We start from the raw sequence: 15,526 nt of genomic DNA on the forward strand, positions 1-15,526 counted from the left end.
GACTGGTAATTCTACCGACTGGTTTAAATGGAATGGAGAAAATCACTTTGGGTAGAAATTTGGGATTGGTGCGGAGTACAACCTTGTTGTGATGCATCTGAAGAAAAGGTTCTTGTATAGTGAGTGCCTGCATTTCACTAACTGCAGCTCACACTTATGTAATGGTTCGAATGGGGGTCCCATTAACCGTGTGAGAACTACATTCAAGTTCCAAACAGGTGAGGGTGGCACTCTGGGTGGAATCACTCTCTTGAGGCCTTCCATAAAGGCCTTGATGGCAGGTACTTTGAAAAGTGAGAGGTGCTGCCTATTTTGTAAATAGGCCGCAATTGCCGCGAGGTGTAGCCGAATGGAAGTATATGCTAGGTTACACCTTTGCAAATGGAGTAAATAACATATAATGTGTTGTATGGATACATTTAAAGGATTGATTGTGTTGTTGTGGCAGTAAACAACAAATCTTTTCCACTTTGCTGCATAGCACGCCCTAGTAGTAGGGCGCCTAGCTTTCCTGATAATGTCCATGCAATCAGGGGGAAGGTTAAGATATCCAAATTCTAGGACCTCAGGAGCCAGATCGCAAGGTTGAGTTGAGCTGGGTCCGGGTGCCTGATCTCTCCATGGTTCTGGGTTAGGAGGCATGGCGAGAGGCGTAGCTTTTGTTGTGGTACTACTGAGAGTTCCAGCAGTGTGGTGTACCACGGTTGTCTGGCTCATGTTTGAGCTACCAGGATCAGAGTTAGGGAATGCTGCTGTAGCTTTCGCACCACTAATGGAATTAGTGGGAGAGGTGGAAAAGCGTATGCAAATTTGTTTGACCAGTTCATCCATATCGCATTGCCTTCAGACAATGGGTGTGGGTATCTGGCGGCGAAGCTTGGGCATTTTTTGTTATCGTGGGTGGCGAATAGGTCTATGTGTGGATGCCCCCACTTCTGAAAGAACGGGTGAAGAACTTGTGGGTGAAGTTCCCACTCGTGGATCTGCTGTGTCTGCCTGCTCAGCAGATCTGCCACGGTGTTTTGTACTCCTGGGACGTGTTGGGCTAGGAGGAAAATCTTTTGCGGAATTGCCCATCTCCATATGCTCTGTGCTAACTGAGAGAGCTGTGGAGAGTGTGTGCTCCCCTGTTTTTGAATGTAGTACATGGCAGTCATGTTGTCTGTGCGAATGAGGACTGCCTTGCCTGAGATCTGCGCCTGGAAGGATTTCAGGGCGAGGAAGATCGCCAGTAACTCCAGATGGTTGATGTGGAGTAACTTCTGTTGCGGCGTCCACGTGCCCTGTGCTGTGAGATGTAACAGATGAGCTCCCCAGCCGGAGAGCGATGCATCTGCTGTTAGGATTATTTGTGGGACCGGGTCCAGGAACGGTCGACCTCTGGAAAGGTTTGTGGTGTTCCACCACTGCAGAGAGCGATTGGTGCGACCGTCTACCAACACCAGATCTGTCAGTTTTCCCTGGGCCTGGTTCCATTGGCGCGCCTAGCACTCTTGGGGTGGACGCATTTGGATTCTTGCATGCGGCACTATAAAGATGCAAGAGGCCATCATCCCTATGAGCTGCATAAACACTCTTGCTGGGAGAGAGTGTTGAGATAGGAATTTTTGACGCAGCGCCTGTATTTTTGCAATCCTGGCAGGATTGGGATAGGCTATGGCTTTGGAGGGGTCTATGGTGGCACCGAGATACTGTTTTGTGTGTGAGGGTACCAGGTGGGATTTTTGATGGTTCATCGTGAAACCTAGCTGGTGAAGGAGTTGTACCGTAGCGGCGGTATATTGCACACATTGTTGGTAGGACGTGGCTTTTATCAGCCAATCGTCTAGATAAGGGAAGACGTGAATGTGCTGTCTTCTGAGGTGTGCAGCCACTACTGCGAGGCACTTGGTGAACACCCTTGGTGCTGTTGTTACCCCGAACGGGAGCACCTTGAACTAGTAGTGTTGTCCGTCTACCACTAACCTGAGGTACTTTCTGTGAGATTGGTGTACTGGGATGTGAAAGTACGAGTCTTTTAAGTCCAGAGTGGTGAGAAAATCGTTCTGGGAGAGAAGGGGAAGAACCTGTTGGAGGGTTACCATGTGAAAATGGTCTGAATGAATGTAAGTGTTTAGAGGTCTGAGATCTAAGATAGGTCTTAGGGTCTCGTCTGTTTTTGGAATAAGAAAGTACAGGGAGTAGACCCCTAAATTTTGTTGATTTATGGGGACCTGCTCTATTGCTCGTTTTTGCAGGAGGGAGATGACCCTCTGTTCTTGCGACATAGGGCGGTGCCTGGGTGGAATGTTGGGGGATGTTGATGTTAATTCTAGGCAATACCCTGGCTGAATAATTTGCGTCACCCATCTGTCTGAGGTGATTGTCTCCCAGACATGAAGGAAATGCTGTAGTCTGCCTCTGACCGGAGTGGAATGGTCTGGAGGGAGCGTGGGAAAGTCATTGGGCGGGAGGTGTGGCAGAGCGGGCGGTATTTGTTTTGCCTCTGCCCTTATTATTATTGCCTCTGTATCCGCCTCTTTGATAACCTTTATTGAAGGTAGACTGAGGGGGGGGATTTATAGGACGTGGATGCACTGTCTGATGAGTAGCCTCTGCCCGTGCCCCGAAAGGAAGAACGGCGAAAGGAGCGTCTGGGAGTCTGTGTTTGTAGGGCTCCCATAGATTTCGCCGTGTCTGTATCTTTCTTCATTTTTTCCAGGGCTTCATCTACTTTAGGGCCAAATATATTATCTTGGTCGAACAGGTGATTTAGTATAGAGGCTTGAACCTCTGGTTTAAACCCTGAAACCCTGAGCCAGGCATTGCGACGGAGAAGGACACTGGTGTTTATGGCCCTGGAGGCCGTATCTGCCGCATCTAGGGCACATCGTATTGAGGTATTGGTTATTGTTTTCCCCTCTTGAATAAGTTAATTAGCCCTAGTCTTGTACTTTTCAGGGAGATGGTGCATGATGGATTCTAGCTCATCATAGTGCGCCCCGTCGTACCGGGCCAAGAGTGCTTGCGTATTGGCAATACGCCATATATTGGCCGCTTGTGACGCAGTGCGCTTCCCTGACGCATCTAGGAGCTTGGACTCTTTGTCGGGTGGGGGCGCTTCGCCTGACGCCTGAGAATTTGAGCGCTTCCTGGCTGTAGATACCACTAGGGAATCTAATGGTGCAGGGCCCTTAATGTAAGAAGGGTCTGTAGGGGCGGCTTTGTACTTCTTTTCTATTCGAGGGTTGGGGACCCTGGCCCTGACTGGGTCTTTGAAAACCTCAGGGGCATGTTTAATTACGCCCTTTAACATAGGTAGAATGGCAGTGGACCTATGTGTATCATCGAAGGTGTCTAGGAGGAAGTCCTCTTCCACTGGGTCGGTGTGTAGCTCCACCCCGTGGTAGTGTGCCGCCCGTTGTAACAAGTGGTGAAAACCCAAGGAATCTTCAGGAGGGGATGGCCTAGATGGGTAAAGGTCATCCTGTGGGACATCTGGGATGTCCGGATTGTTATAATCATCCCATGGGTCTGGGGATCCAGTAGGAGTGGGATCTTGTGGCACATCTGCTGGATCATAGTAAGGGTCCCCCAAATCGTCTGGGACAGGGGACAAGGTGGGGGAACGATGAGGTGGAGGGGGTGGAGGTGGAGAGGGTGGAGGTGGAAAAGGAGGTGGGGAGGGCACCCTGAAAGGAGAGGTAGCAATGTGCTTTCTCTTTGGAGTGGGAGGTGGAGCCAGCTTGTCTAAATGTCTCTTTTTCGAAGACAATGTCAAGTGTCCGGTCTTTGGATCCTTGGTGAGGGTTTTCTGCAAGGGATCCGGTGTGAAAAGCTCCTGTGACACTGGTTGATCGGTCGGCGCCGACTGTTTCGGGGCCGACGGCTTCTTAGGTTGTTCGGATCCGTGCTTCCTGGGAACCTCCGGTTTTTTGGTCGGTGCCGAAGGGGATTTCGGCACGGGAGTGTCTTGTGATGTTTGGTCGGCACTTGAGCAGGTTTCGGCACCGAAGGCTTTGGTGCCGGGTTCGGTGTGGAGGTGGAGGCCGATTTTTTCTTCGGTGCCGAAGTGTGTTTGTCGGCACCGGTGGCCGGGTGGCTCGAGCCCGAGCTGCCGGAAGGCTTAGAAGGCTTCTTTACCGGGCCCGAAGGTGGGGTGTGAGAAGCCGTGTCCTTGGTCTTGCCTAGGCCTGGAGGCGAAGGTGTGACCGAAGCCTTTTTCGGGATCGGAGGAATTGTACTCACGACCCCCTGCGCCGGGGTGATGTCCTCCACATCTGAGTCGTCTGCCTCGGAAGCGCTGACGAGGTCGTCGTCCTCCTGTTCGATGTCCTGCTGTCCCGGAGCTTCGACGTCGTCCCCGAAGATGTCGACTGGAGCGGAGGTCGAGGAGTGCGCCATGTTGCATCTAGCCCGTCGATCTCGAATGGTCTTTTTTGAGCGAAAAGACTTGCAGGCGGGACAGTCTCGGGCCTCGTGTTCTGGGGAGAGGCAGAGGTTGCACACCTCATGGAGATCGGTGTGGGGAAACTTGGACCCACATCGAGGGCACTTCTTGAAGGGAGATCTTTCCATCAGCCGAGACCGGAGCCGGAATAGGCCCGAAGGCCGCCGTCAACCACCGGAATCGAAGAAGTGCCGAAGAGAAGATGAATAAGATGATTTATGTCTTTGAAGAAACTCGATGAGCGAGGATTTGTGCGTCGATCGGTGAACTGGGAAGTTCGGAACCGGAGCGCGAAGTTTTACATCCGAGCCCGATGGCGGAAAAAAACAATCTGAGGATGGAGCCGAAGCCCATGCGCAATACCAACCAGAGGAGGAGTCACCGAACTCGTGACTTCCAAAGACTTTCCAAGAGGAAAAACAAACTGCAAACATCCGGGCCCAACACCAGATGGCGATCTATGCACAGTGTATAATCTGCAGCTCATATGCCTCGAACATACATTTTGGAATTTTGAAGAGACTTTATCATATTTTTACACATTTACTGTAAGAGGTCTTTAAAAAACTGAAGGTGTTTCTAAAGTGTTGCAGGAAATCTTAGTTAATTCCATTCTGAATGTTAGTGCTGAGTCAAGTAAACAGCAGACTAGTGCTGCTGTTCACTAAGAGGTCGCATGGAAAGGTCAGGAGAGCCGCAAGCAGCCCCCGGGCTGTACTTTGAGTATCATTGAGTTAGAGGGTGGAGAAGTCCTGTGTGCCTGATCAGAGCCGAGTGGTGCATGGGTATGGACAAATGCATAAAGTCTGAAAAGGTCCCTATGTTAGTAGAGGGTGGCCACAAATATTCTAAGCATTTGGCAGCCAAGGCAGAGCTACTATGGGCAGTGGCGGCTGCTAGGGTACAGTAGTGGTGAGGCGGGGGAAGTAGAAAAAAGAAAAGACGACTTACCTGCCAGCCGTCGCCTCTCCTCTGTCCTCTTCTGTTCCACCCGGCCTCACACAGGCTCCCAGACTCCCCCAAGTCAATAACGATGCTGCAGTCACCAGCATTACAGCAGCGTCGTGATTGATCTGAGTGGCCTGGTTTGCAGCTCAAACAATGACCAGGCGCCCCCCGCGAATAGGGGTGGGGCACCCTTAATCACTCCAAGTGAAGGAGCCTAAATGCGGTAGTCCCTCGTCTGTTTCCGGATAAGAAGAAGGTCGCTGGCTGGTGACGTAATCTGGGGGCGCCCGGAGGCTTATAAGGCATCGCAAGAGGGAAGACCGCCTCTTTTTCTCTCCACCGCGCACCAGCCTGAAGTGGGTGGAGAAATGCTAGTGCGCATGTCTGTTTGGCTGGGCCCATGAATGCAAGCCAAACCGTCATGCGCACTTACGGTGTAGCAACCACTCCTCCTCCCTCTGACGACAGCCAAGCCCCGCCCTAACCTGACTCTGTATTAAAAATAAAATAATAATAACATTGTGTTATTATAATTTTTTTTCCTTTTGCACTGCTCAGAGAGCAGCGGGGAGACGCTTCTCCGCCTTAGCAGAGGAGCCACCGCTGAGGGTTATAAGAGACAGAAGATGGAGAACTACTTTGTGATGTTGTCATTCTGTATAAATGGTTAACTTTGCACATTTTGGGAAAAGAATAATAAATAAAAATTGCAAATAAAAATATCACTGGAGGGGAGAGAAGATGAACGGAAAACGAGAAGGAGGAGAAATGGAAATAAAGCAGGGAAGAGAACAGAGAGGAACAAAGCAGCATGCTTTTACCTTGGTTGCTCATAGTGCTTCGCCTCTTCCCCGCCTTAGGCCGCTTTAATTTACAAAGAAGGGAAGGAAAACCAAAGAGAGGGAGGAAGTAAGAGAAATGGAAGGAAGCGACGCAGTGTCAAACGCTGCTGCTTGATTACACGGTGCCTAGGCTGTCTCTGGGCCCCATTAAAGGGCGGAGAGAGACAGACGAGAGGTGGAGGAGGCATAAAAGGGGAGTGGGCCCTACAGAGGGAAGAGAGCTGCATGGTAGCTCGAAAAAGGAATAATGAAGCTTGACCATCTTATTAGTTTGTAGCACACGTGCACCGAAAGGTCACCTCACGGTGCTCATCTCTGGATAATGAATTAGTGGACATTTCAAAACCAAAACTGAAGAAAAGTATGAGGACAGCTAGGGATTTTGGGTACATTTTCCAAATAAAAGGCATAAGTGTCCTCTCAGGTTAAAAAAGGTTGTGCTTGGATGAGACCCGTGGGCCACTGGGCTTTGTTAGAATGGCATTCAGTGCTTCATTTGACCCGGTGGGGGCACTGGCAATTATTTTTGGGGACCGACACCGTTCTGAGCGTAAGAGAGGAAAGACACAAAGAACAGAAAGCAGCCAACTGCAAGAGAGCAAAAAAGGGGCAGGAAGTGCATAAAAGACTGTTGGTCTTGGTATTTGGTGCACCCATGTTTAATTGCACGGCCGCCAGCTTCTGAGCAGAGCTTCGGGCACCGGCACTCTTGCGTTCACAAATTAAGCACTGATGATGTTGAGCCAATTTTCGTATATCAGAAAGACATGATTATCTGTCTACCAGAGCATGTAAACTGAAGAATAAAAGTGATAAACAAATATATAGATAGCGGTTTTGGGTTGCCTCCTTCAGCTATTGGTTTTTGAAGGGGTCATTCACATTTTTGTTCAGCACACAGGAAAGCATACATAAAATATGATAATGGGTCATCCCCGTTTAGTGATTACTTTGTTGGAAATGTAATTCACATTTTGTAATATGTTATACCAAATTTGTATAGCGCACATTCACCAAAAAGGTTTCCTGGCGCTGTCAGTCACCATGAATGATTGCATTTTGAATCTATAATTCTCTGGGTCTACTCGCTTCTGGTCTATGAAACTACCAACCAGTGAGGCAGATGAGAGCACGCTGACCATCTCCCCCAGGGGCAATGGAGTAAGGGGCTGGTGCATTTAAACCCCTGCGCAGTAAAGGTGGGGCTGGGAGGAGGACCGCCTGCTGCCCAGCACATTGTGCCTCCTGTGGAAGGTAGTTTCTTCTGAGCAGCCTCTATCACAGCTTCCAGTGTTGTCCTTTTTTCACACCTGTGGCTCCAGTTGCTGCTTGGACTGTCCTAAGGCTGGAAACCAGTGCTTAATTTGAGCCGGTGATTTACGGTGCTCGGCCCAGCACCTAATTGTCAGCACCAGCTCTAATGACAGTCCTCCACATCGTGGCATTGTCTAGCAAATGTTGAGATGAGCACAACAGTGTTTAATAAGTCAATGTACATTAAAATGAATAATATCTTATATCTTTGGGGGCCTGCAATAGTCTGAATTGTCACTCTTGTAGGAGTGCAATTATTAGTAGTCGTGTTTGTGTGGTCATTGACAGTGCTGACAGGGGCAATGGGTGGTGCTAACTGCAGTGACCTCACGAGAACAGCCTTGGCGCATACTTTTTTTAAAATTACAAATTAAGCACTGCTGGAAACATTGGTAGAGGTGGAGAGGAGACCAGCAGCGGAGAGATAAGCTGGCGGCACTGGGAGGTGAGTGTGGAGCAGAAAGAATGGCAGTCCTGCGCCGGCAGCCTCGATAGCAGTCTCCGCTCCCTACAGTCTGTATCCTCCGCTCACACCATGGCAAAGTCTGCTGCTGAGCTGTGAGCTCCTGCAGACCCTGCCGCACTCGGCGGAACCTTCTGCCAAAAACACCTCATGTTGGCCAGGTTCTGCAGCCGTCCCTTCCCGGGTACATGCTGTGGGGTGTGAAAGGCCCTCTTCACTCTCTTTTCTTCACTCTCAACCTGTGCACAAAAATACACACTATAATAAGGTAGAACGAAGGTAGACTGTGCAATGAAGCACTCAACACTACTTTAAAGTGCTGAAGGCTGTTTTAATGTAACAGGTTAACCCAACACCCTACAGCATATGTCTTACAGCCTGATATTCACCTTAATCATACAATTAATTGGATCTACCATTCTCACCCTTAATCCTTCAGAAGAAACCCAGACCAGCCAAACCAACACCACCACATTCCACACATTCCTAAAGTCAACTGTTATAGTCCATTGGTGCACCCTTTCTGTTCGACCTTCTCAATCACTGATCACAACCCCACCACAGCGAGCTAGAACTGACTGGCCTGCCACCATCACTTAGTCCTCCTGCTTGTCTTTCCTGCCGCCACCCAGCAAAACCTCAACAGGTCTATCCTGCCCCCCCCCCCCCGGCCCCCTCAGTACTACCCTCTATCACCAACATGTAATCGAACAAGTGGCGCAACAAAAGCCCCCGCAGATGGACGCAGTGCGGTGAGGGGGGCTCCTGAGCTCCGGCCCCCCCACCCCCGGCACTGGCAGGCCCCTGGCCAGTGAGATTCAGACTGGGTCCGGAGCGTGGTGGCCCCATGCATGTACTTTGCAGGGGGGCCCCTCAAGCTTTGTTACGCCACTATGCAGTGGGCTCACTACATTAGGCGTCAAGAGGCCGGGGTCCGGTCTGCGCCGTGGACCAATCACTTCAGTGTCGACGCAGGTGCAGTTGCGTCTCCTACTCTATGTCTTGCGACCCGGTCTTCGCAATGGCCGCCGTCAGCCACGCCGCTAGGAGGTACTCTCCCGTTGTTTGGGAGTACTGAGGTGGCGATTACCACCTTTCGTCCACAACGCTAGGGCAGCAGGACCCGCTCTGAAATCAGGTGCGCATTGCAATCTCATGGACCGCCGATCGGCGATCCACGAGGGTCAAGTGTCTGTGACTGCAGCATCCAATTGCAGTTCAAGATTGCGCCCTGGGGACTCCGCTCGCCTCACCTCTTCAGAGTGAGCGTACAGATTGAAACGTCAATGTTGCCTGTGTAAGTCCGCAAACACCAAGTATTACTTCACCGCATGATTGTGGGGTCTTTGTCTATATAGCATCTCAGTATTTTGACAGATTTATTTACCACCGGCGGGAGCTCCAGCTATGTCTGTCTGCCAATCGTCCAAGCCACGTCCCGGCATTATCAATTAACTAATGTTTGACCCCAAATAAGGTTGTGGGAGTCTGATAATAGAAGCTGTACAGCTTTAAGCGACACCAAAAGTCACAGCTACAATCCTGCTGGACCAGCACAATTGCACGCATAACCATGAAAATAATCTTTCCTGGCACAATGGACCTGTCTCCAAGATAATTTTAAGTTCTTTCCTAAAAAAACACTGCTGTAACACAAACAGATAAAGAACTTGTCAACTAGATACCCGGAATTGTCTAGGCAAGATAGCAGAAGTAAAACATTTCCAGTTCTCATAGAGAAAGGATGGAGACTTAGCTTCACAAAAACATTTTGAAAGGGGAACTCCAAGTTCAGATGCAGTCAGGTGTCAATTGTTGCACCTATCAAAACTGAAAGGAGCAGGCAAAAGCATGCAATTTCTCTATAGAGTATCTTTGGTTCACAAAGGGTCCAGACAGCAGTCTTTGTATCCTAATGCAGTAACAAGATCATTACTAGGAACTTGGCAGAATCATTTTAACCGACTGGTTAATAGATAAGTTTAATAACTTTTTTCAAATTATTTTTTTTACTCACAATTGGGATAAATAAATAAAAAAACAAATTACCTGGAAAACACACTTTTAGAGTGCCTCTCTCAAAATTAAAGCCACTGCCTGAGCAGCCTGATTTGGGTCCCCTTACCTGACGACTGCGCTGTGGAGAATCAAGAAGGACCCTCTGACTGTCAGCAGACCAGCAGAGCCTCGGAAGCATAACTGAATAAAAGCCTGTAAAAGCACCTGTGATGCAAAGAAAATCAGGAAGAGAAAAAAGACAGCTTACTACGATTTTAAGATAGCAAATACTGCTCAGGGGGATTAACAAAACAGCCTAATATCATTTTGAGTTGGTAAATCAAGCTCAGGGGCAATGTAACAATTACAAGTGGCAATTTAAAACATATGGAGCATTACAGGAAATGTTAATCTCTGTGCATCAAAAGAGGCAGCAAAGGCAAAATCTGAAAAGTACATTCTGCACTACAAAAGGCCGCCTGCAAGATATGGGCTATCAAGACTGGGAAGTAATACAGTAAAGATTATTGTGGTGGTGTAACAGCATGCTGTGACTAAATAAGCGAAGGCAATCTACTTTTCGTAATTCTCAGATTTAGGTGGCTGAGCGCAAGCCCAATAAAACATTCACAAGCACATGGCAAGATAAAAATGACTAAATGCAACTATATGAAGTATGTAAATAATGATTTTTCTAGTTTTGAATGACCCGAAGAAACGTTTTATCCAGCACAATAAGGCAAATATGTATTTAGCTGCCATCATCTTGCAAGTTAAAGGAAAGTCATTTTTCAACAAAATTGGTATTATGGTATTCAGTCCACAATAGGAGACTGATATTACCATACACTCATTTCAAAATATTCAGTGCTGGAAGGACCAGCATGGCACTTAACATTATAATTTTCCAGGACAAGTATTATTCGCCCGCCACCTCATAAATCCAAAGTAAAAAAGCCATGATGAGTCCTAGGTGTCAGTGAGAAGATATCGCACAAAATATACTCCAGCTCTGAAGTGTTCGGATTTCACTGTGAGTGATAATTATTGCGGAGTATACATTCTTCCTCCAAAATGAGACCGAACGTGGATTTTGTAGCTTATTGCATCAAACTCTGCATCTCTTGGCATTTTCTGGGCATATATCCCTCCATACATTTCTGCAGGCTTGACCTACCAAAATGTATACCAGGAGCTGCGGATGTTATGGCACCCAGTATTTAAAGGGTGTGACAAAAATCCTAAAAATCCTAATTTCATACACGTGCGGTAACAGGAGTTACAGTTCATATGCTAATTATACAGGGTACTCCAAGTTGTTCCTGTGGCATTCCTTACTCTTTATTGTTATTCTTATTATGTTTTCATCAAGCAACCATGGTTGCTCTCCTTTAATTGATAGGTTGCTTTTTCCCTGTCATCTGAAGAATGTAAACATGCCCCTATTTCAACTGCACTTCCTAACCTGGCAGAGTAATATTTAAGCATTCTGGGTGAAAAGAACACACAATGTGAAACTGCCATTAATAAAGTATGACAACATTCAATGGTCAGTGTGGTCTAAAACCTTACAATCTCCTAGCGAGAGCCAATAGTTCATGTTTTTTTTTAACAAAAGCTACATATGCTGCATGTAGCATTTTGGATATGATTTAAAACAATGGTAACAACTGATCAAGACTATCAGAGGCAAGGTGTGAGAGGCTCAGTATATTATGTACACTTATGTAAGTGGACACCTTGTACTGACCCTTATGGTGATTTTAGTGGTCTTAGACAACTTTAGAAAGCTCTCCATGTGGTAGCTGTGGAGTGCAGCCTTCAGGCTTAGTCCAGAAGGAGCGTAAAGCAGCTTGTTTCACCAGAACATAATCTTATAGGTATTAAGTGAAAAAGAACCACACAGTGTATTTACAAAAATATGTATTTATTATAAGACACTCACTAACACATACAGATATCTCCTAGCTGGAGATGCACACAATACTTTACGATAGAAACAGGTAAGCAGCACAGAATACACAGTGGTCGCCAGGGGGAGACCAAACCATATACTAAAATAGTGGTATGCGAACCACGACTCAAGTCAAGACTATACCCAGAAGATGTAGAAGTGCCGGGGACCCAAGGAACTACCCATGGTAAGTAACCAGGAGCCCCACGGAGGCTGTGTGCAGAGTGGGAAAACAACTGTGGGGTCAATGCAAGTCAGTGGGTAAGTCGCGGTTGCAATTTTAAAGAAAGAGGACCCTTCCCAGTGGACCCTGAAGAAACCCCGTGGAAGACAAGAGGTTGGAGAGCCACCCCGCCCGTAGATACCTTAGGAACGAGGATACCTACACCAGGGAAGCAGGGTGCATAGGTGTGAAGTGGCGTCGGAAAACCTTCAAACTCAATGGGAGACTTCAGAAAGAGGCCGCTGCTGGAGAAGGTGAAAGTGTCTGGTGGAACCCAAAGGTGGATTCAAGATGTGAAGAACCTGCAAGCAGTGAGCCTAAGATACTCAAGAGTGACCAGGAGGCAGGGAAGACGAATACCCATCGATGTCCAGTGTTGCAGGAGAGCCGACTGCGACCTTGAAACTGCAGCTGTGTGGACCAGGCGACACTGTGGAAGACCAGGAGCTGTACACGAGCTGTCCAACGTCGGATGTCCAGAGCTGAGGGGTCGGTGTCCGGCGGGAGCACCAACAAGCCTTAGCAACTGCAACCAATGAAGGAGTAGAAGAAGGTGCAATGTCGGGACCAGCAGGGTCCAGGAGACTCACCACAAGCAGGGGCATTAGGGCAGGCCCCAAGCAATCAGGGGAGCCCAAAGAATTCAAAATGTGAGCCTCGACAGGACCCACAGGACAAAGGCACTGGAGTCGCAAGAGGACCTCGAGCAGCTACCAAAGAAGCAGGCCGGAGTGGTCAAAGATTCTGGTCACTGGAGATGCTGGAGGTTGGGGCTACTTGGAGCCCGAAGATCTTGATTAAAGGAAGCCAACAAGCCTTTGCAACGGCAAGTCGACGGAGTGCACAGGGGTTTGGTTCCTGCCGCTCAGACGAGGGATACTGGCCTCAAACTTGGCAAGAGGACAGGACAGGCCTCGAGGGATGTGAAGAACCACCACCTGTGTTGCTGAGTCTTTCAGAGTCCGTGGGAGCCCAGGAACAGCAGACCGGTCAGCTTAGTTGCGGTACCTGCAGATGTAGGGAAGCGACTCCTTCACTTCAAGGGAGATTCCTTCAGGTGTCTTGGATGCCCACAGGCCTTGGAAGGTTTCCTGTATGGAGCACAGGTACAGACGTTGCAGTGGACGAGCAGGGCAAAAAGATCAGGAGCAGCAGGAGTCTTCCCAGTTGCAGCCTTGATGCCCAGAGCGACGTCCAGCAAATTCCAGAGTGCCCAGACGGTAGAGTTGAAGTGGTGTCTGAATTGGATCGTGTCCCACGATGAATCTAGGGATCCACCCTCAGATAAGCCCTTAAATACCCTAAGGAAAGGATTGGGATGATCCAGGGGTCCCTCCCAAGGTGAGCTAACAAGTGGAGGATACTCCCCTGTCCTTTGTCCAGTTTGGCGCCAGAGTGGGAGCCAATGGCCCCCTGAACTGGTTAAAACTGGACTATGCATGGAGGGCACCAAATGTGCCCTGCGCGCAGACTATGTGGCGCTGGCAAGTGCTCCCACCCTGTCTCAATACACTAAACCCTGTCTGGGAGCTTGGCTCAGCAGCAGGAGGGCAGAACCATCTCTCTGTTCGGCAGCAGCCATGTTGTGCTGTCTGGGTCTAGAAACTGGTACCGGGAGCACTGAGGGCCTAAAGGAGGGCCTTTACAATGCTTAGAATCATACCTCCCACACCGTTTAGGGTTTGGGGGTGTATGATTCCAACATGTTTGATACCAAACATGACAGGGTTTATTACAGCCAGTTTCAAGATGGTCATCGCGTAATGACATGGTGCCCCTCAATATGTTATATGGCTGTCTCCTTTACAGCAGGGGAGAATGGACACCGAAGGCAGTAGGGGTGTCCTGCTCATGCAGGGGCAGCCTCACACTTAGAACCGAGCACCCTGCCTTCAGGATTGAAAAGGCCTGCTGTAGAGGTGACTTAAAGGTTTTAAGTGCAGTGACCCTAGATATTGGGAAACCTATATCTTTCGTAAGTGGTGCTAGCACCAGCTTACACAGGCTGCAAAGGCAGGCCCATATTGATAGTTTGAATGGTCTCCCATAAGTGGCATAATACATGCTTCAGCCTATGGGGGACCTCTGGAGTACCTATGCCCTGGTACCTTAGTACCATATACTAGGGACTTAAAAGGGTACCCCAGTATCCAATCCGGGATGTACACAAGTTCTTATCATAACAATTTAGGGGAGAAAGCAGAGAGACTGGGGTCCTAATTAGTAATTAGTAGGATCCCAGGCAGACTAGTCAGAAACAGCATTACATCAAGCAAAAAAGTGGGGGTTAACATAGAAGCAGGTCCTACTTTCCTACACAAGGCATCCAGTTACTTGAAGAAATACTTGCTCCTGTATCTCAGAGTCTTGTGTGGTCATCAAAGAAGGGTCTACTATTCAACCGGACACACTGAGAAACAAGCATTTGCAATGCAATAGGTCTCACATTTACGTGAGACCTATTGCATTGCAAATGGTAGGCATCACCGACAACGGGAGAGAGGGCAGACGGGGGGGCGAGAAGGCACAGACAATGGGAGGGCAGTGGGGAGGAAAAGGCAGGGACCATGGGAGGGAGGTCAAAAGTGCAGGGACAACGGGAGGGTGGGCGGAGGGAGAAGGCATGGACAACTGGAGGGCGGAGAGGGGAAAAGAAGGCACAACAATGGGAGGGGGGAGTAAAGAAGGCGCCAAAGCATGTTGTGCCTGTAGTAGGAGAACCTCATTAAAGAAAATAGTGCTCACAGTCAAAATAACACGTACCGTGTAACAACCGAAGTAAAGGGGCCAGTCGCCATGAGAGGTAACAAATGAAGAGGAGGAGGTACTAAGGAGGGACTAACAAACCTATTGACGAATCAGAAGCCAGCATTTAGGACGGACAAGGACACAAGCCAATGACAAATATGGGCGGAGAGTAAGCGGTGCTTCTTTTCCCTACTCCTCTACAATAAATCTCGCAGAGCAGCGCATGCGCATGCGCGCTGGCTCTAGGCTTGACCTAACAAGGCTGAACATAGAGAAATTCCAACAATTGCATGTTCCAAGGGTTACCTGAGGCACTGAGGAACATTGATTACTGGTTACCTTTAGGAAGGCTATGAAATAATTTTTATACCAAGTCATTTTGTTCCACCATTTTACTAACTGCAGGAGTGCTTTGTCTTCTGCTACAGAGATTTTTTTAAATTTGATTTCAACCAATTTCTGTGCAACAATGTCTGTAGTGGAAGGACCCCAAAGTTAACAACATTTTGAATTACCCATGGGCAAGTTTGCTAGGTTTATTTTGTAAAGTTCTGTAAGTAATGAACAGATCTGGACTATTGGTATTACGGAATTCCAGAATATGCTG

At 48.4% G+C, this 15,526-nt stretch overlaps 1 protein-coding gene across 2 annotated transcripts in view; it reads right to left on the reverse strand.

The window, feature by feature from the left end:
- Positions 1–15,526, reverse strand: part of LOC146797846 (acylamino-acid-releasing enzyme-like) — a 286,819-nt gene that overhangs the window by 139,052 nt on the left and 132,241 nt on the right. For both annotated transcript variants that reach the window (XM_085625045.1, XM_085625046.1), the window contains exon 13: positions 10,122–10,219. In XM_085625045.1, coding sequence (XP_085481171.1) covers positions 10,122–10,219 — 98 coding nt within the window. The remainder of the gene's footprint in view (positions 1–10,121; positions 10,220–15,526) is intronic.

The sequence above is a fragment of the Triturus cristatus genome, chromosome 9, assembly GCF_964204655.1.
Source record: "Triturus cristatus chromosome 9, aTriCri1.1, whole genome shotgun sequence".
Lineage (NCBI taxonomy): Eukaryota > Metazoa > Chordata > Amphibia > Caudata > Salamandridae > Triturus > Triturus cristatus.